The following is a 26864-nucleotide window of genomic DNA, read 5'->3' on the forward strand; positions in this document are numbered from 1 at the left end:
TATCTTTCCTTCTTTCTCTGTATATATGGCATATGTTTCCTATCACTTCATTTATATGAATTTCAAGAACAAATAAATCAAATTTAGGTAGGGAAAGAAAATTTGAACAGTGATTATTTCTGGAAAGTTTGGTGGAAAAGATACATATTAAACTTCATACTCTGTTTACCTATTATATACATCTGCTAATAAAACATTTGTATAAATAATAGACCATATCTTGCTTTCTTTATTATTAACATCTTATATTAAGGGGGACTATCACTATCCTCCTAAAACTGTACTGTGAAATATATGAGTTTTTTTAGTTTATATTAGCAAAATAATTTTTAAAAATAAAAATAAAATGATATATTGTCACAATTGATAAATCACATTCAGCTCCCTCTAAATATTTTTGATTCAAATCTCTCAGAAAGGATTGATTTTTAACATGCACATGAAAATACCCCAAAATAATTTTTGAAAGTGTTTTGCATTAAAAACAAAATTGGCAAAGTTCATCTAATGATATATCTGAAAGTTGGATACTTTATTTTTTGTGAATTTTACTTTTTAAAATTTGTAAACAAATACGGACCTATAATGATACATACATATATACCACAGAGATTAGGGACATATTGCATTGATATTTGCAAATACATGATAGAAATGCATGAGATGGACTGATCAATAGACAAAGGAATGGCAAGGCATATTATTAAAATACGTTTTAGTGTCAATAATGGAATCTAGGTGATATAAATATAGGTGTTGAAACTCATCCAGCTGTTCTCCAGTTTGAACTTAGAATAAAATGCAGGGAACATTAAAACATGTTTCATACCTACACTTCCATTTTCTGGTTGACATTCAAAAGGTATATTTATAGAAATCACTTAAAATATTTTCTTTGTATAGAAACAAAATGATTTCCTTAATTCTGTTTCATCAAAACTTTTATTCAATTTCGTTTGTTCATTAAGATTGGTCATATTTGTACTAATTCTTTTTGTTTTTCAGTTTTAAATTGTAATTGAGTAATGCATTTTGACTTTTATAATCAACATTAATTTTACATATACTACAAATTTCTTGGTATATATGCTTGCATCATTAGCTAGATAATGAATGATGGATTTCAATCTGAGCACTTTCTTGAAACAATTGAAGATAATTTTTGTGGAACCTTAGTTATGTTAAATTTGGTGTAATCAAGTTTTCTTGAAAATTGACTAACCAGAACATATTATAATCTATATTTTAATATTAACTTAATGTTTATAATGGTAGATATTGTATGTAGAGACACAGTCTGTATGATGATTTTTGCCCATCCCTAAATGATCCAGGTACATGGAGATATTGGCATTTATTCACATGGTTTCTAGGTACCATCTACGATTGAAGTATTAACCAACATGTTACACTATTATACTAGCATTAAAATATTAGGTGACTCAGAAAAGTTTTATTTTGATTCACAATTAGTAATAATCTGCAAGTGAATTTACCAAATGCTTACTCAAAGCAGATCCTGATCAGCTGGCATTTCAATGTCTTAATATTTATTAAGTTGTGTGCACCTAGATATTGTTTGTGAGGAATTACTGATATATTTTCCCCTTAAATAATCACTTAATGATATTAACTTTAAAATACCTACTGATTTATTTACTGAAGACTAAAATTATTAACATTCCATTTTATATTTAGTATGAGAGCCTTAAATCTTAAACATAAATATTGATATAATTCATCTCAAAATCTAACAACACAATAGGAATGTCCATATTTATTTTTCACTTTTTTTCTAGAATTTTTTAAAAAATTATTTGTTTGAAAGGAAGAGTTACAGAGAGAGAAAGTCTTTCATTTGCTGGAAGTCTACCTCTCAAATGGCTGCAAAGGTAGATCAAGATGGAGACAAATCCAGAACTCCACCTTGATCTCCCAAATGTAACAGGAGCTGAAATACTTGGGCCATTTTCTGTTACTTTCCCAGGTGTTTTAGCAGGAAGCTTGATTGGAAGTGGGACATGAACTGGTTTTCATATAAAATGCTAGTGTTGTAGGTGCCATTTCAATCTGTTGTGCCACAATGATATCTAAGAACATTTTTTATGAAAAAATACTTGAAGACATAATTAGCTTTCCAAAGGTCCTTTCTTAACATCTTGCTAGTAAAATAAATTTCCATTGGAGCAACATTCTGGCCTTTTATAAGGCCTTTTATATAATTTTGATTATATAAGTTCAATTGATTGTTATATGGCTTAAATATACAAAGTTACTTTTGAATAAGGGGTTTTAATAATGTAAACTAACTTTATAGAATATTGTGAATTTCATCTTATTTGCAATTTAAGAATTGTTTTTCTTCTATTTCACAATATCTGAGTACCAGAAGGTTCAAAATAGTCAAAGATGGGACCCTGAAGCCTTGTGCCAGCCAGAATGAATGAGTGGGCAATTACAATGCCTAGTTAATATTTCATATAACTGTCTTAAAATTTATTGATTGTGGTACTCTAATTACACAAGATTTTAACAATCAACATTTGGACACAGTATTTGTATATATGTATTGCTATCAAATGTAGTTAAAGTCATTAATAGAAGCTAATTAGAAAAATGAAAGGTTATGCATTAACACATGTGTAGTTGCCTCAATCCTGATTATCTATTGAAAATGATGGAGTTTGTGCAACAGAAGAAGTAAAAAAATGTAAAGGGAAGCAAATAAACTATTTGTGGAAAGCAGCCAGAATTCATAAAAGTTTTCATCATATGTAGGCTTATGCCGATTATCAAAACTTTACATAGCTGATGAAAGCATGTGGCTATCTTGAGACTTGTCATTCTTATGATACAAATTTATATGAGAGTGATGCATTGTGGGGTAAATACTTGTTGCTACCAAAACTTCTCATTAACTTGCTCATCTGATGCTCTGAAGGTTTCCAAGTTCACCTCATCATTAGTGCTGTTGTGGTCCATTCATTCAGCCTCCTGTGGAGATCCTCTACAGCCTTGTACAGGATTGTGCAGGAAACTTTTCTGATATTTTTTCACTGTTGATTATAACATTATGCACAATTTTAAACTCATTTATGCTCTTTGGGTGTTCCTAAAGCCATTTGTAGAATATTAAATATGTATTTTATTATATCATTATGCAGTTCAAAGTCACATTATACTTCAGAAGCAGTTAATGTCAGTACACAAACCCATAGTGTTGTTAGAATCACGTTCATTATTGATCACAATATCAGGCTTCCCTTGGCTATCCCCTGGGAGACAGCCACACAAAAGGAACAGAAAGGAGAGCAGATTAGAATGAATTTAAATCGCTATTTAAACTTGTTGGAACCCAGATAGGTTGGGATAAATTCAAGATTCAAATTATAAAATAAGGTGGAAATTATGAATGTAAAAGAAAATCCAAAAACAGTGATTATGGTGTATGATAAATCTTTGGGTTTCCAGTATATTGTGCTTGATTTCTGTTAATGTACTTTTGAATATAAGTGTACTTTTAATTTGAGGTGTTACACATTTTTGGCCATAAATACGGGGGAAAGTTGAAGAGCATTAGGAGAAAATGTGTTAAAATGACATCACAATTGGAAAATATTCTGCTTATCACGTTATGTGCTCATTCCAATGTGGTAGTTCATACAACATATTTAATAAATGTTTTTGCATAGATGAAGAATCAATACCTTGTCAGTAGATAGTAATCTCATAAAGAAATGGATAGCCCTTTTCAGGGTATTCATTTTCTTCTACTATCTTATTCTTCCATTTCATTGTGTCTATTTTACTTTCTTTTTAAAAATGTTTATTTCATTTCTTTAATTGGAAAGGCAGATATACAGAGAGAAAGATTTTCAGTCCACTATTTCACACTCCAAGTGGCCACAATGGCCAGAGTTTAGCAGATCTGAAGGCACAAGCCAGGATTTTATTAGGTGTCTCCCAAGTAGTTACAGGGTCCCAAGTCTTTGGACCATCTTATATTGCTTTCCCAGGCCATAAGCAAGGAACTATACTTCCTGTTCTGAAGTTGAAAAGTATCTGTCACATTCCCCCTCTACGTTCAATATCTGTCTTAGTTCTTTCCTTACTTTTTAAATTTTATAATGCAATTCTGTAGGCTCTGGGATTTCCCATACCCTCTCTCTAAGGTCACTCCCCCACAACTTATGTCCCCCATGCCATTACAATGCTATAGTCCTGACTTTGAGAGTATGAACAATGGCAGAGTGCAGCTTCCTGTTGTTAACATATATTTAATAGCTTCATTGGCAGTCCATCTCTGATTTGGAAGATGACCCAGCTTTCTCAATTAGGAGACCAGGTTCAAAGGAAATAAAGTCAGCCTATGAAAAAAGATACTGTATTCCTATGTTCACAATAACAAAGATAAAAAAACGAATCTAGCTGTCCATCAGTGGATGAATGGATATGAAAAATGTGGTATCTATGTACAATGGAATACTATTAAGCCCTGTAAATAATGAGATTGTATACATCAAGTTCAGTGAAATAGTTCAGACATAGAATGACAAACCTAAGATATTGTCTTTCATGTGTGGAAGTGTGAAACGCATCTACATCAATTTATATTAGCGACTGGGAAAGGTGTAAAGAGACTAGCATGTTCTTGAGTTATAGCTATCAAATACTGTCAGAACTAACAAATTTTATCAATCCATAGCACAGTGAGGTGACTACCTTTAAAACACATTTTTATTTATGAAAAGTTAAAGAGCAGAACTGGCAGTTTCTAAAAAAAGAAAATATAAATACAGTAGTTGGCAAACTTGATTGGTTTATGCAGTATACATGTGTTTGCTGTACTCCATTCTAAGACGTTTAAGAACCTCTTAACCAGGAGGTCATATGCATGGAGCAGGGGGCAGACCCCAGAGTGGAGCAGGTGGACAGGAAGAGGCTTGTATCTCAACCCTGAAGACTCCCGGATCCTCACCAAGGACCATCAGTACGGACATCAAGGACTACATCCCAACTGCCAAGGAGACCATGGGGAATTAGAGTGCCTACGAGGACAAGAACTCTGAGGTCATCCATTCCCACTTGGATCTAACACAGGGGATGGAAGAAGTCTGAACCCTCCCTCACAGGATCCAAGAGCATCAGAACAACAGCCAAGAGCCCTGAGCAGTCCGCAGAAACAGAAGAACAGTAAACTTCCTTGGGGACTAGGGAGAGGGGCTTTCTCTGGTCCTTACTTAGTTCTAACTTTGGATCCCCACCCTCTCTGGCAATGACCATCAGGATCGCTCTGGAAATTCCTCAAAACAAGCAAACAAACAAACAAAAAAATTTAGAATAGATAGAGAACAACAAGGAGAGCTTAGAATCAGACAGGAAACAGTCAGCATGGATTCACTTATATCTTACTAGGTGGGACACAAAGATTAGTTACTCCTCACTAGGGTATTGAAGATTTCTCTGCACACCCCTCCTAAAACTGTTCTGCACCTAAACTGTTGACATATGTCTTGTTAGAGTTATAAGCCAGTTTAGACTACCCCCCCAAAAAAGAGCCAGGTTTAGCAAAATTATGCTTCAACGCTATAAAATGGTAAACACTATAATGAAAATAGACATGAGACAGCTGAATAGTAATCTATAGCTATTTTAAGGTGTATTGAAGCTGGTTGTATATAAACTAAAATTGAAATTTCAATGAAGAAGTCACAGGATGTGGTTAAGAACTTGCATTTTTTTTTATTTTTTAATATATTGGTTACTCAAAACTATGTCATTTAATTCCACAACATTATAAATTGTGGCTGATGTTATGTTGGAACTTTTATTGGACCAAGATGATACTCTGCCGGCTCTACCTTCAGACCAGAGATGGTCTCCCCAACAAGCCAGTGAACTTATCTGGACAATAAGATGCTGGACACTATGCTTGGTATATGCTTGTAATGAAAGAATCTCATGCGAGCTTGAACTATGGTAATGCAACAAGGTGGAGGAATCCACCATGGGGGGGAAGGGCTTGGGGAGGGGTGGGGGGAATGCCAGTACCTATAAAACTGTGTCACATAATGCAATGTAATTAATAAAAATAATAAAATAATTTAAAAAAGAATTACATATCGATAAACTTTTAGAAATGATTTTTATAAAGAAAAAGGTGCTAGAGCTGCCACAATGGCTCAATAGGCTAATATTCTATATGCAAGCATCAACAACCCATGTGGGTACCAGTTCATATTTGGCTGCTCCACTTCTGATCCAGCTCTCTGTTTGTGGCCTAGGAAAGTAGTGGAGGATTACCCAAGTACATGGGACCCTGTATCCACATGGGAGACCCATAGCAAGCTCCTGGCTTTCAGTGTTGGATCAGCTCAGATCTGGTTACTGCGGCCAGAGAACCAATGGATGAAGATCTCTCTCTTTCTTTCTTGCAAATCTGCCTTTCAAATAAAAATAGTCTATGTCCATACCACCCTAAATTGCCTTAACTGAAATAAAAATAAATACATCTTTTTAAATAGCCCGATTCTAATGACCTGTTTTAACTTGTTTCTGTTTTTAAAAATAAGAAAAAAAGTTGAATTGGAAACGGACCCCTGGACATGAACCAGGCCCTTTGTAGGATGTTGACACTGCAGGTAGAGGCTCAACACACTGGGTTATGGTACTAGCCCCAATTCATCAAATGCCGTCTTCTTCTTCTTCTTTTTTTTTTTTTTGAAATAAACACCATATGCTAGGGCCCAGCGGTGTGGCCTAGCAGCTAAAGTCCTCACATTGAACACACCAGGATCCCATATTGGCGCTGGTTCTAATCCCAGGTGCTCCACTTACCATCCAGCTCCGTGCTTGTGGCCTGGGAAAGCAGTGGAGGACAGCCCAAGGCTTTGGGACCCAGCACCCGTGTGGGAGACCGGGAAGAAAGTTCCTGGATCCTGGCTTCGGATCAGCATAGCATCAGCCATTGCGCTCACTTGGGGAGTGAATCATCGGACGGAAGATCTTCCTCTCTGTCTCTCCTCCTTTTTGTATATCTGACTTTCCAATAAATAAATAAATCTTAAAAAAACCCCATATGCTCAAGGGATGGTGGTTATTGATGTTTTTTCATAAGATGACACAAAGTAGTCCAAAACAGAAACTATAAACTGATGAAGTTACTAAATTCTAGATTGATATTTTTTTCTTATACACCCAGATTTCATATCTGATACCTGTATTTATATTTCTTGAAAGAAAACTGCCAAATGTAGAATATATTAAAGATAGAGCAGCACCAAACTGACATTTTTTATAACTTGAGGACCAAAAACGTTGATAGGAATACAACTCTTTCATTGGTTGATAAAATTCCACATAAGTTCAAGCAGTATCTAAAGTCATTTCCCCAAAATCACCAATTACAAAAATTCTATATCTCAACCATTTTATCTCATAGACTGTTTTTATTCATAAACATGATAGCCATGCTAACTTCTCTTTAAGTTCTTCTCTATTAAATTAATCTAGTTAAATTTATAAGTAACTTTCAATACGTTTATAATCTTCAATTATATATACATAAAAATACAAGATAGTTATAATACTGTTTGTAATCCTCTTGAAAATCTAGCCTATGGTAAATAAAATATTAAAAGTTGGAATGCCACTATGAAAATCAGAAAAAACCAAAAACATGTAATTACACAAGCAGGACTATCCCAATAATTTACTGATTAGCTCCGATTAAAAAAGTTACAATACAAGATGGATGACAAAACATGCAATCAAGATGAATGCAAAACATAGTATAAACATGAAAAAGTAATTTGAGCAAGGCATAAACCTAAAATTAAGGTATACAATTTTAAAAAACAGATAATTTAAATATGTTAATTATTATTTAAATACACATACATATGTATAAACAGAGGTACATCTGCATTTAATGCCAATCTATCATAATGTTGAATACAATAATCATTAATATAGCACTAAGAGATTAGTTAGTGCTATTAGTTTCATTCCAATTTCTTTTTCAGGTGGGACATTTTTTGGCAAAAATTTATTTATTTGAGACAGGTTTATATATATGGTGGATCAAAGACATCTTCTATCTGCTAATTAACTCCTCAAATGGCAGCCATGGCTGGAGATGGGCCAGTCTGAAACCAGCACCCAGGACCCCAGAGCTTGTTCCAGTCTCTCATGTGGTTGCAGATGCCCAAGGACTTGGGGTATCCTCTGCTACTTTCCCAGTCTCATTGATAGAGAACTGGATCAGAAGTGGAGCAGACTGAACTCAAACTGGCACATGAATGGACTGCTAGTGATGTAGGTCTTTAAGTTGTCTGAAGTGTTGGCATCCCATATGATCCCTGTTCGTATTTCAGTCACTCAACTTCCTAAGCAGTTTCCTGAGAGTTGAGCCTGGGGAAGAAGATGACCAAGGCTTTGGGGCCCTGTCACTGAAGGGGAATACCCAAATGGTGTTCAAGGCTCTTGGTCCCTGGCTTTATCATGGATGTTGGAGACCAGTGAATGGAAGATCTCCTTCTTTATTTCCCTCCCTCTCTAGTTCTGCCTTTCAAATAAATAAAGCAAGTCTGTTAAAAATCATACTGAACAAAAAGTCCTCTGATATTAGAAAATTAAGCTTCAGTTTGTTTTGCAGTATAGTAGTAGCATTTCATTAGTTTGAGGGGTTTGTGCCTTTAATATGGTGAGGATGAAAATGTCAACATCAAAAGTTGTAATGAATCTCTTCTAACAGCAGATTTCTGTTAATGACAATTCATTAATCAAGCATGGGTCATTGATTATATTTTATGGGAAAGAGTTGATGTAAGGGAAAAAAATCACCAGAAGCCCAATGTGCAAGCAAAGGCACAACTGTACATCATATTTGCTATTGAGAGTACTTAAGGAAACTAGGAGGGTCCTGGTGTCAGCAGAAAGTAAATATCCTAATTGGAATACAGATCTAGAAATCAGTAAGCTAAGACGTCAAACAAGGTTACAAAAGACATCTTTGGTAGTCAGACAGTATTTTATTTAATGTTTACACTCACAAACTTATATTGTGGTACACAGGAAACATAAAAATGCCTCAAGAAACTTACTGTATTATATTATTTATTCAAAGATAACCAATATTTTCTCAACTAACTCAAGATTTCTTTTGAATATGTACAGAATCACATAGTTCAGATTCATTTTGTGTGCATGTATGAAAAAGGAAGGGGCTAATGGAGCTTTACAGATGAGCAAATCTTGCATCAGAAGGGAAAATTATGAATTTCAGAAGGAATATACAGATAAGAGTAAGCTTCATGTTTGCACAAAATCCAGAAAGTTGATTTCACCCAGGCTGTTTGTGAGATAAAAGGCACTTAGAGCCAATTTTCCACTAGCCCAATTAACAAAAAAAGGGAGTGAGAAGATAAGAATCAATAGAATCAAACACACAAAAAAAGAAATATAACAATAGATATCTTAGATATACATCAAATAATCAGGAACAATTACAGGCAGCAAATTACAAGCTTTAAAAGAGAAAGATTTCAGGCACTTGGCAATCTACCTAAATTGATCATGAGTCAATAAACGAAACAGGCCTATAACCATGAGTGAGATTGAATCAGTAATTAAATCCATCCCAACAAAGAAAACCATGGACCAGATGGTTTCACTACTGAATTCTACCAAACGTTTAAAGAAGAACTTACATCAACCCTCCACAAGCTATTCCAAATAGCAGAAAGGGAAGCAATCCTTCCTTACTCTTTCTGTGAAGCCAACATCACCATAAAACCAAAGTTGCATAGAGACACAACAGAGAAAAAGAACTACAGGCTGATATCCCTGAAGAACATTGATGCAAAAAAAAAAAAAAAAAAAGCACCCTTCAAAAACAAAATACTAGCCAACAGAATCCAACAATATATTACACATACCATTCGCTTGGTCAAGGTTGGATTTATCCCTGGCATGCAGGGATGGTTTACCAAGAAACTCAATAAATGTGATACACCTTATCAGCAAATTGAAAAATAAAAACCATATGATCATCTAAATAGATGCATAGAAATAATTTAATAAAATCCAATATGACTTCATGCTAAAAACCCTAGGCAAGACAGGCATAGCAAAAGCAGTGTAAAGCATAATCAAAGCACTACACAAAAACACAGCTACAAAGCCAAATCCAGATGACAAACTGCTTTTGCATAGATTGTGTTATTAGTGACTGTTTAAATCTTTAAAGATTTCATTTATAAGAGAAATAAATAAAACTATAAAATAGGGATTTTATGTATTTCTCCAAGTTTAAAATAATTGCCATCTCTATGGAAAAGTATTGCTCTCTCATGTTCTGAACCATTTCTAAAGATGCATTGAACATTAATAAGTTAACTTTTTAAACAAGACTTCTTGAAAGGATTGCAGGGTGGGAACATATATCAAATAAATTACAAGAGATACATTCAAATTTTAGTCACATACACTAAAGATATTTATTTAGAATATATCTCATGCCAATATTTGTGAAATATATGAAGATGGTATTCAGAATTTTTCAGAAATTTAAACCTTGTTGGTAAACGTTGTTTTAACTGGTAATACTATCATTGCAGATATATGTTAATGCTCTGATTAAATTCAATATTTACAGCATGTTGAATGATTTTCTCTAAGAGTACTGATTAGCCACCTCAGAAATGAATCTCTAGAGAATATTAATTGGAAGGTCATGGACCTCTGTCTTGATCCATTTAATCAATGTGTATGCAATGTGTTGAATCATAAAGTAGCTAATGATTGCATATACCACATGTACAGAAGCATTTCACTAGAGGGAGATAGCCACAGAATAATTTAGTGGTCAGATGATCTAATTAGTCAAAGTACTGACAGCAAACGTAGGGAATGACCACAAACCAAAAGATTTAGAAATTAACGAACTACAGCTGAACCTATAATTATTTTTTTCTATAGTCTCTTTCCTAAAGTGACTTGCATTACTCACCCCATAAAAACTATTTACAGAGTAATTTTGAGCGATAAGTTTGTTAAAGCCCACTTGCTTTAGGAAGTTGTCCATTTGCAAGTTTGAAAATGTAGTAAACTTTGGGAGAGTTAGTAGAACAAATTTAGATGGCTCATGCTACACTCAAATGAAAGAATCTCTGCTTTGGACGTGGAAGGAAAAGCATCTACCAGCAGTGACAAGAAAAGTCTCCCAAGTAGATATTGTTTCTAAAAATTGAATAGTTTGACATGGGACAGTGTAGATCAAGATGAAAATGGGTTGGCATAATATGGATACAACTGGGTAACTATTACATTGGAAAATCACTACATTTTACAGAATGTGATGAAAACTCTTATGTTTCAAGTTAATAGAGTTGGGTGAGAATTACAATTGGCACCAGAGTTTCTAATTTACTTGTAAAGTATAGAAACACACCCCCTAATGCAAAAATTAATGTAAGATCAACAAGGAGTGTTAATTTAAAAAAATACAAATAGTGACATATCTGAGGGCATTTTAAAATTCAGTATTTCAAATTATACACATGTAAATTAATTTGCTATCTCTGTTACATGTTTTTAATAAACACAAATGAGTTTAAAATGAAGAAAACATTGGTTTTCAGTACAGAACAATTCTATACGGGTATGCTTTGGGCTTTGAAACATATGTTCAAATACTGAACTACTGCATGGCTGACTTCACAAACTATAATTGTGTCCACAGCCCCATATTCATCATTTTTAGCAAACTGTAATGTTGGCTATTTTCAAATGATTACACAATGATCCTTGTGGATATTCATACATAATGCTTTTTTATCACCTCTACAAAAATGAGTTATAAATCAAATTAACATTGAAATGTGTACTGTTCTCAATTTCAACCTAGAACGGGGACTGAAGTACAATATAAATTCAATGGTGCAAGAAACAAAACTCACCTTGGCTCTTTGCCTTCTTTTTCCTCTTGCTTTAATTTTATGCATTTCCCAAAATGTAAACTGCTTCTTTCCAGAATGTAGTTTTGGCACTGAAAATGCCTTTTTACTAAGGGAGCTAATCTTAAGTGGTTGTTTTGCATTTTATGCCAAGATATGTCAGATGTACTGCACAGAAACAGCCACAAAAGATGTGGCTGGCAGAGTTAAAGTCATTCATAGGACATTCTCTACTGCTGTCTACACAAAGAGAAGGGTTCTTAGGAACTTTTGGTATGTGTACCAAACTACAGAACTCTGGCCAGAGAATGACTCTGTCCTTACCTCTTCTCGGGAAGACTAAGCCATGGTACGGCTCTTAGTCTCTTGGTAGCATAAGTACGTCCATGAGACAACCTCTACTCCCCGATTCTATGCCTGCCTGGGAAAGGTTAAAGCTGTAGGGAAATCATTTCAACCAATGCCTGTAGACAGGCACATGACCTTCTAATTTTATAGCTTTTACTAAAAACGGCTTACAATCATGAATTGATTCTTTGTTTTTTGTTTGGTTTGTTTTTTCACTTCTGTTATTTTGTTTTTCTCCTTTGAGGTGTTAGTCTAGAAATGTCTTTCTCAGGAACGGGAGACCCATTCTTTGAAATTGTAATTATCAAGGAGAGAGCTTCTATATCCCGGTCACATGGGAGGACTTCCTGTAACGGAAAGCTCCAGACAGACTCTCTGTTCACACTGAAACTGACCTATCCTTTATAATTTCTTTTGCCTGTGATTCAACTTGAGTTGATGTATGGTCCTCTCACTCATCTTCTCTTGAAAATGCCAACTGACATCTGCTCAAATTGGGATAAAGTGCAACTCTTTGTGCTACTGTCAGCAGTCATTGGACAAAACGTGTTTTCACTATTTTAACTCATGTCTCACTGTGGTTTTGTTTGACATCCTTGTTTTGGGCGGCAGGAATAGAAAATATGGCCTGCCTTTTCCAGCGGGAAATGTGAAGGTAGGCAGAGAGCTTCAGTATCCTGCAGTATTAGTGAGCAAAAAGAGTATAAATTCATATATTCAGCTGCATCTTTAGGTAGTAGGAGAGTGAGGCTTGAGGTTTTCTGAGATACAATTGAGGACAAGGAAAGCAGCTGTGCTCAAGTCGTTTAGAGATAATCTTGTTCAGTAGTGTGTCTACTTTATCAGGTCAACTAGCGAAAAAGGAGAGAAATTTATTTTCCTGACACTCATAAAAGAAAATTTGTAGAATATTTGCCAAGGGTGCATGACCTAACTCAAGGAAAGGTAATACAGCAAATCACTAACAAGCTACTGACACACTTGCAATAACAGATTGGGTTTGATGCCCAAGCTGAATGACAATGAGCACCTGCTAAAGAGTATGACTTCTTGTGCTTTTTCTGTTTCTTTGTATCCTGATCTGACTCTACATACCTTGGTTTTAGGCAGTAAGTACATCAATGAGAGGGACAAAAGAATGATATTTTCAAATTGGATTTGTGAGTTAAGTTTGAACTTGCCTGACTTTTTAATACTTCCAAATGACCCAGCTCAATCATAGGAAACGTTTATTGATGTTAAAAAAAAAAAAGTCGGAGGGAGACAAATCTGATAGAAATACAAAATCTCAAGTTAGTGTTAGAACAAATTAAATTAGTCTTGAGTGCAGCCTACCAAATTAGATCATTTTGTGACAGCTATAGTACCATGTCAATGTAAACAGCATTGTTTTGATGTCCATGCCCATTTTAAAAAGGGAGTATTTTACATTGAAATATACAATAATCAAAATTGCAATTATTGGCACTACACATACCTTTTTTCACATTATGACTTTGAAAGTCACTGCAAGGTTCCTGGAATTTATTTTCTCTTTGTTCCGTTTCCCTGTCAGTGTAACAGAATAGTTATATTTTCCACATCTATAATATATGCTAGTCAGCCATGGTTCTTCCTTGCTGAGCAGCTATTTTCTGTCATCAGGGCATCTCTCTGAGCTGGTCTTGGCAGAGAGGCTGGCAAGTTATACTTTTGGCAAGGGGACTGGATGTGGTGTGGTTCCTTCTTCAATGTCTCTGCCCCCCACTCAATTGAAGAATTGTTCAGTTCTGGCCTGTGAGGAGGATTCCATGGCTCTGGTTCAAAAACTGTGTCAGGAAGAAAGATGTGACTCTAACTGACAAAGTATCTAGACTGACTTGTTCCCAACTCCTGTTCTCATCTGACAACACTTTTGCAATCCTATCCTGGGGTATAATGAGATACTGCCTTTATATTTTCATATTAATTTTTTCTATATTCCTTATATCAAATTAGACAAGATAGACTACTTCAGTGAACTTAGCTTCAAACCCTAAACCTAGAATTTACTGGTTGAGTAATCACAGACAAATTACTTAATTCTTAGTCTCCATTTTTTTGTCCTGAATTACAGCGATAGACAATGCTCATGTCAAAACTCATTCGTGAGGATTTATTAACTATAGGTTAAGATTATGAAAAATGCCTAACACATTTCAAACACTGAATAAAGGTTAGCTACTATATTTTGCTGAACTGGTTTCGGTAAACTGGAGACTGAAGAAAATTGGCTAGCAATGTATTACTTGACTTACAGGTTTAACATATGCATTGAAAGACAAAACGCATGAAAAGAGTTTAGCATGCTGTGTACCAAGTGTGAAGTGATAAATATTAGCTGTTATTATCTGCTACTTCCTTATTTCTTAGTTACTGTATCTGTGTATGAATTGAAAACATCTCCCCAAGACTGTGTGTTAGGAAATTAATGCAAAAATGCTGGAGGCAGGGCATAATGAGATGTCACATGGCTACAAGACAGAGTATGTGCACTGATATGCTCATTGAAGAACAGCTTGATAAAAGGAGGAACTTGATGGTTCCATATTCTCATTGCCCTTCCACTTTGGGAATGACAAAGCAACAAACACCTCAGGGTATGTGGCCCCTTGGTCTTAAACTGTACAGCCTCCAGACTGTGATTCAATAAATTTCTCTGATAATCTGTCATAACACAAAATCAAATATTACTATCTGATATTAGCACTCAATACTGAACTAATACAAAATATCCATTGTCTACTTTAATCCATAGGCAGTCAAAGGAACTGCAAGCAAGAGTGACATTTGTATGAAAGGATGATCTTTTGTTTCTAATCCCTGCATAGGCTATTCACATATATGCACATCAGCATCTATGATCCTAGGACTCAGAAGAAAGGGATATCCACAGAAAGACCTTACCTAAATACATCAAAGAAATTGAAATCAATTTAATCTTTCAAGGACAGTTTAAAGAATAAATTCTTCTGCTCAGATGGTTTTCAATCTCATTAAAATCGTATTTATGAGTATGGAAGTGATGTTGTTTTGTATTTACAAGATAAATTCTTTTAATTTTTCCTGCCAAAGGCACATCACACACTATCAAAAATACTTTCTGAAAATGAATTTCTCAGGGGATACATGTTTTCCTAATTAGTTCTAGTCATTACATCTTTCATTTTGCCATGGTGTAGTAACCTCTCAGGGCAGGTTTACATTAACTTTTGTTTTATTATTGATTTGCTTTCAAATTACTTAAATATAAATTCCTCAGTTTTTTATAATAGTTTATTTTAGCTAACTGGAAAACAGTATTTTCTGCAGTTCTTCTGTAATTATTTAAAATGTTAAACTGGCAAATAATATTTAAAAACCCATTAATCTAATTATCAGATAGGATGCTATCATATGGATAAAGTTAAGTGTATGCTTTTTTTGAAAAAATATGGACTGCAGTTAATAAGAATGCCTACTACATGCAGTAATTTGGCCACTTAGCTTTACTATAAGTTTCTATGCATGAGCAACATGGTATTCATTTCAAATTTGAAATAAACACATGAATGAAACAAAAAAGATTTGTTTAGTTTCTCTTCAAAAGGAACTCATGAACATTTTTTTTCTGGCATATTCATGTTCATGACAGCATATTGTTCTGTTTGAAACATTTCCTATTTTCATCTTTTTACAATTATTTTTATTATTTTCCATGATACATTTTTATAGGTATAGATAATCCTCTCCTTCCCTTCCCTTTTCCCTCTCCAAATCTCCCTTCCACATTTCCCCGATGTTGTTAGAGTAGTATATTTTAGTAACATTCACAAGTTGCACATCCTGCTGTTTGAGTGCATCATGGAACTGTAAGTACAGACAAAGTATCATATGTCAAAGTATGTTTAACTATTTCACTGTAGTCCTCCTTTTATTCTGGATTAGAAATGCCTATTGCAATTTATCTTCACTCTGGCATTCTAATTTTCATTATACAATGTATCTATGAGAATATATTGGAAATCTTTTATCACTTGTGCCTTAAGTGTTTTGTTAGAAGGAATACTTGTATGCAGATGTTTCTGAACTTCTTTGAATTATCACTGCTCTTCTTCTTTTATAGCACTCTGTTCCAGAATTCGCACAGAACTTTGGGTTCTATGTATGAATATAAACTTTATTAGCTTATGCTTCTTGTAATGAACAAAGGGACGAGAGCATGTTCACATGATTTGAGTTACAATTAGTCTTATAGGCCACACTTAGGACAGAGGAAGCACTCCATGAGATCTTGGTAAAGATGGATGAAAGAGTCCACTTTGTAAATTATAAATAAACAAAACACTGTAAGAGTGAAAGAATTTCAGAAGCCAATTCATATTATAGCCCTTCTCTGTGTACGAGGTGTCACTGTATGTCTGACCAGGACTGCATATACATACACACACACATAACACACACACATACCTTTATATGTGTGTATGTATATAAAATACACACGTTGTATATATTAGCACATAACATTTGAGACTGTTGGATTAGTTGGGGACATCTCATCTGTAGAAGTCAGATAATATAAACAGAGATAATAAAGAGAGGAGAGATCAAAATGAGTATTTTGGAGTTTGTCAAATGAGTTTTCAATAGCTTGTTATTTATAAAAAACACAATTCAGTGTTTTGACACTTTCATACCTTAAGCTACATCTATCTCCTTGCCTTCTGCTCTACTCTTTCAATTCTTCTTTCAAGCAGAAGAATTTGTTCATCTTCTTCCCACTCCAATACTTATGTGCAAGCAACACCTTGGTCCTTTTATAATATGCTATAGTTTCTACTAGTACAATAGTATTAATAGTTGCCTCTGCTTAAATTTACATTGATATTTTATTACCATTTTAGCAGTATTAACTGGAGGAAGTTTTATGAGGTAATTAGGTCATAGGACTACGATTGGTACTGTTATAAAAGGCGATCTAGGTCACTCCACTTATTCTGTGACTTTCCACCATATTCTGATGCAGCAATAAGATCACTGCCAGATGCCAACATGTTAAGATTGGTATTCTGAAAAACTATGGGCCAAATATTTGTGCTCATTATTAATCACCAGGTCTGTAGCAATTATTTAACAGTGAACAAAATGGACTAAGACAAAAATACATGTAACTATTATGCTCTTGAATTATAGCTGGTTTGACTTAAGATATGCTGTCAGTGTAATAACCATATTTCCAAAAATTGGCATAAAAATCTATATTAATATTTATATTGTGGAAAAGATAATATTTTCATATATAAATAAAAGATGAATTTTCACTATGTTCTTTCCAGTTTTCTGGAGCAGCAACAAGAGAACTTAAAAGTTGTGTCTCTGCTTTTCATTGGAAAGTGCTCCTATAAACTTTCAACAATTAAGTATTGCAGCACAACAGTATTCAACTTTTTTCCAATTACTTCTTCCTAAACATTATCACCTTAAAATAATTTCTAATTAATCTTTCTTTGGATTTTATAAGCAAATATATTTTAGAACAGTGCTTTAAACACCTGTGAATTAAAAAGTATATTCACTAAGTGTCATATTCACATGTTTATAGTAAAATATTTATTCATGAATTTTGTTAATCTATCAGTAATTTGGTATAATTCATTATTATCAATTTGTGTAAGCTTACACAAGTGCTTTTTTAAAGTAATAGGCAAACATATTACATTTTTTGCTTTTGTTTTGTTAATATCTACCACTGAAGAAATTTAGAAGATACTTGTTCTGGAAGATAATCTTGGAATTGCATTATGGATATTGCGTTTTAGTTCTAGGCTTTCCCTTAACAAGTAGCTAACTTGAGTTATCATACTTCTTTTAGAAATTGTCTCTGAGTCTGTGAAATGAGTTTTGAATAAATCAAGTTTAGATTTTCCCAATAATAAAGTTCCTTAATAGTGCAACACAAATATTTAAATAATATCTATTTTACATTTTCTTTGTGTACATCTGATGTGCATGATGAATATGCGAAAACCAAATATGCAATGTGCACAATGAATTTGTATTTCTGACAATTTTAGTACTGAAATAGAAGATAAATCATGCTCTCTAGTGTGTAAGTGTGTGTGTGTTCTTATAAATGTTAACACGATCACTCTTGTTTTGATTACAACCTTTTGTAGAATAGGTCCACATTGTTTTGTTTTTAACACCATTGTGTCATAGTGCAGTGTTACTGCATATGACTCAGGTCTTTTCTGGATAGATGGACAGAAGACATACAAGCAAGAACAAAGAAATCTCTAGAATAACTTGTCTTTTGTAGTTACATATTACTTCACACTCATTCAGACACACACAAATACATTACAGAAAACTCACTGTGGTTATTTTGCACAATGGTTAATACTCTGCTTGGAATGACTTATCAGAGTGCCCAGGTTGAGTTCTAATTCTACTGTCATCCTTCTTGAGATTGTGTACCATGGGAAGTAACAAGTGATTGCTCTGACCATTCATGCTGGAGACCCAGACTGAGTTACAGGCTCCCATTTTCCGACGGCTACAGCCCTAACTGTTGCAGGCATCTGGGAAGTGATCAAGTGGATGGACTCCTCATCTTCCCCTTTTTCTTTTCCTTTCTCTCTGCCTCTCTGTATGAATACTAGCATGATCCATGATGCTAATTTTTTATTTAAAATTTCTATTTCACTCTTTTTTCACAGAGAACACATCTCTTTGTTGCATTTCTAAATTATTAGCATAAATCAGGATAAAAAGAATTTTGAACAATTTTATAGCTAGTAGTTACCTTGTAATTTCCATGTCCATCTCATTTTCCCCCATTAAATTTCTTTCTGCACACTACTCATAAATGTATCTTTCTGAAGCACAACTCTGGACATTTTCTTTTGTGTTACTGAAAACTATTGCTAGTAACTATATATCCTTGGTATTTTACAAAGGTTCTATCCATCTATATGCAGATACTCTAAACCTATATATCAATTTATTTTGCATGGAGTTTCCCTCATGTTACAGAGAACACTTAGTGTTTGTCTTTTTGAGATTGGCTTATCTCACTCAGCATAATGGTTTCCCGTTGGGCCAATTTTTGTTGCAAATGGTAGAATGTCACAGTCTATTATTCCATGGAGTAGATGTATCGCAGTTTCTTTATCTATTCCTCTTTTGATGTGCCTCTGGGTTGTTTCCATGTCTTCACTATGATGGATTGTACTGCTATAAATATAGGGTTGCATGTCACTTTGTCATTTGCGGATTTCACTTCATTTGGGTATATTCCCAGGAGAGGGATAGCTGGGTCTTAACGTAGATTGATTTCCAGTTTGCTCAGCACACTTCATATTGACTTCCATAGTGGCTGCACTAATTTACACTCCCATCAACAGTGGAGAATACACACACATACACATATATTCTCACATATGTATATATATATATACACACACAAATACACATATGTATGTATATATACATATATTCTCACAGATGAATTGCATAATGGAGATTAGCATAATGGGGAGTGAAGATATGTTGCAGTAGGCATCTCTAATCCAGAATAAAGAGAGGACACCCCATGAAATAGTGAAATGTACCTCGACAACATGATACTGTATTTTCACTAGTTGTCTATATCTGTAATTCCATGATGCACTTAAACAGCAGGATGTTAAATTTGTAAATGTCACTAAAGGAACAGACTGCTCTAAGAACACAAGAAAAAAATGTGGGTGGGGAAAATGGGAAGGAAGAAAAGGGAGGAATACCTATGCTCATAAAAAAGTATCATGCAAAATAGTAAAAATAATGTTTAAAAAGAAACAAAAGCAGGCAAGCAAAAACAACAACAAAACGAAGTTTCTTTCCAGGATGAATCCTACTGGAATGTCTAGCTATATTTTTCAGCTTATCCTGCATGTCCTTGCTTCTTACACAATTTTCTTTTCCTTCATGTGTACATTTATTCTAACTCTTCCAGGTCATCTTTATTCTTCAAATCTCATTTTAGGTTCCACTTCATCCATGAAATAATTTTGCTGATGTTCGAAACTAGTTGTGAGAAAGTGAAAATCCTTTGTATATGAAAACACTTTGATGATGTCTATGCAAGAAAAAACAATAGAAATATTCACTAAGCTGTTTTGCAATATCAATAACTAAAAAGACAGATCCAATGATAAAACAGAAAGAGTGGGAGTGATGACAGAAAACAAAGTAAATGTTTGAAGAGTAGGCAGGACTGACATTCATTTGTAAGGAATGTATATTGGCTGGTGTGTGCATATGTATTGTGGATGCCTTTCACGAGTGATCACATTTTTTGTGCAAGCATAGAGGCCTACTGTGTAAGAGTCTGTTGGACTGCATGGACTACCAGATATTTCAGAAGCATAAGGAAAGATGCCCTTCCTGTGCCTCTGTAGCTTCCCCAGCCCTGGTGTGAGTTAGCCCATGGTGGTGCTCACGTGAGACAGTTTCAGAATGTTTCTTGAGACAGAACCTTATACAAGTGGCTCAGACCATGGTAATAGATTGAGCCACTGGTCATGTCCAGTGGTAATGGTGCACAGACCAGCATATTCTTGGGCAAGCCTGATGTTTCAGAAAGTCTTTCAATGTACTTTCAAGATAGTACAATTATTTGCCTTGATTCCGTGAGTACCAGATATTCAATTCACTTCTTCCATGGGTTTTTCTGTGTGATCATGTAAGTCACTTGACAGGTAATAGAGTCGCTTTGTAGAGAGAATAGTGTCATCCTACCCCAGGATGTACAAAAGTTAATGCATGTAATCTGTGCATATCTCCTCTTGCATGGGAAAGGAAAACTGAGGTTGTATATAATAATACAAAAGTGATAATCTGCTGACTTGAGATAGAGTTTATCCTGGATTATCTCAGTGGATTTTGTAAAGCCTCTAGAGCCGCAGTGCATAGGAAACAGAGGTAAAAAGGTAAGTCTGAGTGACAGAATTTGAGAAATGCCAGACCTGTCATTGTTTGCTGAGAAGACAGGGAAGAAATCAAGAACCAAGGAATGCAGACTTATCCTAGGGCTGGAAAAACTCAAGGAAGTGCATTGTGACTTATACCTTCAAGACAAGGACTCAACTGCCAAAATCTTGATGTTTAACCCACCTAAACTTTTGTGGGTCATAGTAATAAGCACAAGATGGTGTAAGTCCTCAAATTTTTTTAACAACTGAGTATGGTGTAGCATGCTGTGGACTGCAGTAGCTGCTGGTGGAGATTAGCAACACAGGGTTCAAGATCTCCATTCTACTTCTGCCCTCAAAGATGAAATATTCTGTCTCTGGTAATAGGTATTTTATCTCCCTTCAGTCTATCTCCCTGAGTTCCAACCCCATTCATTTTTAGCTGAACCTCTTAATATTTCAGTAGTTGTCATTTATTAAGCAACTCTTCTCTGTGATTTCAAAGACAGATTTTTCAGGCTGGGGTATTATGTTTGAAATGGCAGACACACACTGCTTCATCCTTTTACGATGATGCAGACCATCAGTTCTATGGAGAGGAGATAAGTCACTGTTATTAGAATCTTACTAGTGTTTCTCTCTGCCTTCTGGGCTCTAAAAAGGCTGACACTTATCTATCTGATTTAAAGTTCATAAATTAATTCTTACTACTCTCATATCCCTTTTAAGTATATTCTAGTTAGGATAAAAACAAAGACATAAAGGCGGGCTTTTTATTTAACAAGACCAAACATCTAGTAAAACCTATTATTTTTATTCCAGGCTTGCAATTTACTTAGTGCAGTTAACCTTTAAGCATGTATGGAATATACATATGCAGGATATCCAGTAAAATGAATGATTTCTTGTGTTTAATGTATGGCATTTAAATGCTCCCTTATTGCACTATTTATAAAACTGTTTTATAGAACACTAAAAAGTATGGAGCTCTTTAAAAATGTTAATCCCATAATTAATAGTCAGAGGCGAATGCTTTTCCCCAGCACAAGGCACTGATATTCTAAATCTGTCACTCTGAACTTTACAGTAGCAGACAGCCATCTGTTTGCATATGGCCATATAAAACAACGCAGGAATGTATGCTCTTATGTTGCCTCTGGTGAGACACAGAATCATTATAATAAAGTAGACAATGAGGTTTAGCTAATATGAATTAAGATAACATGTGTTGAGAAAAAAGGAACATATTAAATCAAACTAATTCTATAATCAATGCTAGCAGGCGATTGGATATAGATGATTTGATAAAGCAGAGCATATGATGTAATGCCCAGGAGAGATGGGACACATGTGTATGGATGATCCATGACGGAGGTCTATAATCCTTAAACTACTTTCTCTGTGTTCCTAAATTTAGTGCAATTTTAGGCCTGTCTGTACTTTAATTTACACCTCCATTTTTCTGTGAAACACCAACGCTGCTAAAATAAAATACTTTTGCATTATTTCACAGGTTCAGAATATTAACTTGAAGTAAAAAGGAGCAAGAGTTGTGAAGGAAAATCAATTTCCAACCTATCTTTACATCTAGATGTCTAGGCAGTTATATATATTTCAGAAGGTCATGTTCTTTCATCAGTTATGTCTAGACTTTTGTGAAACCCAAATATTCTTAAACCTACCTCTTAAATTTTGGTTTAACTGAACTAATACAGAAAGATGATATCACTCAGATATAATTTTGATTCCTGTGTGTTTTTTTTTTACCTTAAATTTAGATGTATCATTGTAATATATTCTTCATTAAAATTTTAACAGGTCAACATTTTCTTTGGTTTCATAACTTTTGAAACTTTACTTTTCAGGAAAACTTTCTTTTCTCTCTGAAATAAGATGCTTTTTATAAATCAATGAAAAAAGTAAGACAATTTCAGAATTGAAAGTCATGCCATCACATTAAATTTGATTTTCTAGCTAGTGTAGCAATATAACATGATGGTTAAATGTGAAGTCTGGAGTCAGCCAAGATTACTCTAATCTCATTTCTACTATGTACGAGCTGTGTGACCTTGAGTGAGTAATTTAACAATTCTCAGCCTTAGATCGCTCATTTGTAAATGGTAGTAATTTAGACAGCCTACCTCAGCTAGGTTATTCTGAGGGTTAAGCTTCAATAAGAGGCATAAGGCATACAGTACAGTGTATGGTCAATCAGAACTCCCACTGAGATATTAAGCAAATATCCTTCTTGAAGGAGAGGCTCACAGACAGTAGTTCTCCCATACCCCTGATCCACAGAGACTGCTTCCAAGACCATCATTATATGCATAAAAGCGCAAATGAATCCAATCTTCCAAAAAAACTAGAGTTTTTTTCTTATATGTAAACCTGAATAGTAAAGTTTAATTTGTAAATTATGTACAATAAAAGTAAAACAATAACTTAAATGCAGAACAGTAGCAACACTATAGTTAATAAAAGTGTCTGTCTTTTTGTCTTCCAAACAAATAAATGATACATTTTAAAGCAAATCTGAAAAGTTGTAGCACCTGGCTCGCCTGAATCATGCCATAAAGCATTACATCATGGTAGCAGATTATGGAATCAAGGAATTCATACAACAGTCAACATCTATCAGTCTGTACTTTAAGCTACATACCAATAAAAATTAAATTTGGTCATTGAGTTAAATATACAAACTTACTCTTGGCTTTCTTTAAAACTGAACAAATAAAAATAAAGGTAATTTCTTCAAATTAAAGAGGCTTAACAATGGCTAAAAATGTCATTTTGACATGTAGGAATGGTATTTCTTACTGTAATGATGCATATCAAACTATGCTCTAGAGATACATGATTCTGAAAAATTTAAACATAAACAAGGAAAAAAATCAGATAATACTGAACAACCTAGAGTGTAAAAACACTACTAACGATGTAGACAGGAAGGTAGCTAACAATGGGGCTATGAGGTTCTCAATAGCTTTCTATAGCTTCATCTACAGATCCTGCCTGCACTAGTCCAACTCCAACCCTCCCATTCCCTCATTTTTACATCACCCAAATCACAACATCTTTCTAGGCAGTGGAAATCAGCAACTTAGAATAGGCACTGTCTAAAAATATCCAATATCACACACACACACACACACACACACACACACACACACACACACACACACACACACACACACAAATATAGCTGTGTCTGCAATGGACTTTTTAGTTAACCATATGGTTTTTTGGATGAAATTGCCATGGCCAACACTCCCCCCTTTTCACCATTTTCAGCCATAATGCTTCAGAGATTTTCCAAAAACAGCAAGGATAGGCAGAGCTTAAATATATGTGTAAATACACTTCTGCCTTGACTATCCAATTAAGCCCCATCTTATGCATCACTCCCTATACTTGCTGAGTACAACTTTTTATTGAGCAAGCCTCCACTTCATCCTGAGTGGGTAGGTTGCTGGTGCTCACTTTTCTGCTCTCTGTACCAACCATTGTCCCTGATTTTCTTTTCTTCTTTGTTTGAAAGGCAGAGTAACAAGATACACATACATGCAGAAAATGATAGGAAGAGAAAGAGAGAAGGGAGGAGCAAGAAGGAGAAAGAGAGAGAAGGGAGATAGAAGGGAGAGAAAAGGAGGAGAAATTATTGCCTTTCATTTGTTGGTTCACTAACTCAATGTCAGGATGAAGCCAGGAGCCTTGAACTTCATCCAAATTCTGAAGTGGATACTTGAGACACAAACTCTAGAGTTATCAGCTGATGCTTCCCAGGATCAGATTACTACGAAGCAAAATCAAAAGCAGGGTGCCTGGAACTGCAACCAGACATTTTGAAATGGCTTTTAGGAATCCCACATGGAAACTTAACCCTGCAACATCACCATTTTGGTTTTTTTTTTTTTTTGGCCTATCTATTTAGTTTCATTTGCTTAAAAAGAAAGAGAAAGAGAGAATTATATCATTTATAAAATAGCTGAAATATGGGAATATATAAAAAATGTAGCAATTTCATTGTGAATCAATACCCCTAAGTAGCTCTAGACCTTAATTATAGAAACCACTGAGGATTCCTCATTACTTAGAACTATTCTGATAACACTACATTTGGATTTCAACTCCCATTTTATGTGGTGCTTGGAAACTTATAGTGAATAGCATTCCTAATGTCAAAAGCAAAATATTAGGTTTGTTTCTATAGTAGTGAACTTAAAGGGTTCTGACTTCATTTTAAAATGAAATTGTACAGATGTTTCTTGTTTATGCTATTATTCATCAGTATGTGCACAATATGTTTCAAATCTCTTCTACTCTCTGGAGAAGTTATAAAACAAAATAAAGAGGATAATGAAGATTGATTACCTTTTTCACAGAAGTCGCCTGTGAAACGTAGTGGACAGTCACACTGGAACGAAGGGCTGCCACTGGAGAGTGGGATGGGCCTGCAAGTGCCTCCATTGTGGCATGTTTCCTCTTGGCAGACAGATGTCACTGCAGCAGAGGGGCCTAAAGAAGTCCACTCAGAGTCATTCCCCTGTGTTACACCAGAAGGTACAGTGAAGGAGGCGGCTGGAGACAGGACAGAATCCTGGGACCTGTAATTTAAAAATAGGCCAAAAGATATTGAAAGCAGTAAGAACAATAGATAAATTGGTTTAAAATAGGAGGAAGTAGTAATAATAATCATAACAATGAAAAACCGATGATCCAAGGTTGAATTAAGAAAAAATATCATTGCTAAATTTGCTTCACAATTGTGGGTTTTGTCAGTAATGAAAATTCTGAGCCACATAATAGGAATCTGGGCAAATAATGGAATTATCACTAATCCTTGATACCTACAACAGGAAAGTGGAGTAATTTGATTTCACAGTTGATTTGAAGAATTAGAATTTTGACCTAACATAGTCTTCTATTTATTATTCCAAATTTTAATGAGCCTTAAATCAAGAAAGCGAATCAATTCATGTTGCATTTTGTTGCTTATTTTTTTCAACCTGAATTATTTCTAGCTTGACTGTGAGGTATGCTTTCTTCAATTTTGCATTCAATTTAAGGAATTATCCAAGTACTACCTTAGAAATAATAAAATATTTATTACTTATTTGTTTCATTTAAAAGGCAGATTTTTAAATTAATAAATCTCCATCGCCCACACTGACATCCCCCCTGTCATTACAATAGTATAGTCTTTCAGAATCAGTCATAAGTCCATCATTCTGCTACTTAAGTGTATCCTGACATTGTAGGCTTGCACAATGGCAGGAAGTACAGCATCCTATTGTCAAAGATACACTCAACAGTTTCATGGGGAGTCCATCTTTGATTTCTAAGTGGAGACGCACACTGCATTGCATTTGGATATGAGAGTCTCTAGTGCACAGTTACTATACATCCCTTTCAATGAAAAGCCATAAAACAAAATCAACAACTGAGAGAATAGAAAATTTACAACAACATGAAGTTAAATAACGTTACTAAATGACCAATGTATTGATGAAGAAATGCAAAAAATAATCAAAGACGTTCTTGAAGCAAATGATGCTACTCTGTGACCTATGAGTCTATAAGGAGATTAATAAGGAGAACAAAAACATTT

General features: G+C 34.6%; 1 protein-coding gene across 1 annotated transcript in view; it reads right to left on the minus strand.

The window, feature by feature from the left end:
• The window catches only part of EYS (eyes shut homolog), a 1254974-nt gene that overhangs the window by 379781 nt on the left and 848329 nt on the right, over positions 1-26864 (minus strand). Inside the window, 1 exon segment of the mRNA XM_040983150.1 lies at positions 25628-25860. Within this exon segment, the coding sequence (XP_040839084.1) occupies positions 25628-25860 (233 nt within the window).

Source organism: Ochotona curzoniae, unplaced genomic scaffold (genome assembly GCF_017591425.1).
Source record: "Ochotona curzoniae isolate NIBS_2020 unplaced genomic scaffold, NIBS_Ocur_1.0 contig_3819, whole genome shotgun sequence".
NCBI classification, from domain to species: domain Eukaryota; kingdom Metazoa; phylum Chordata; class Mammalia; order Lagomorpha; family Ochotonidae; genus Ochotona; species Ochotona curzoniae.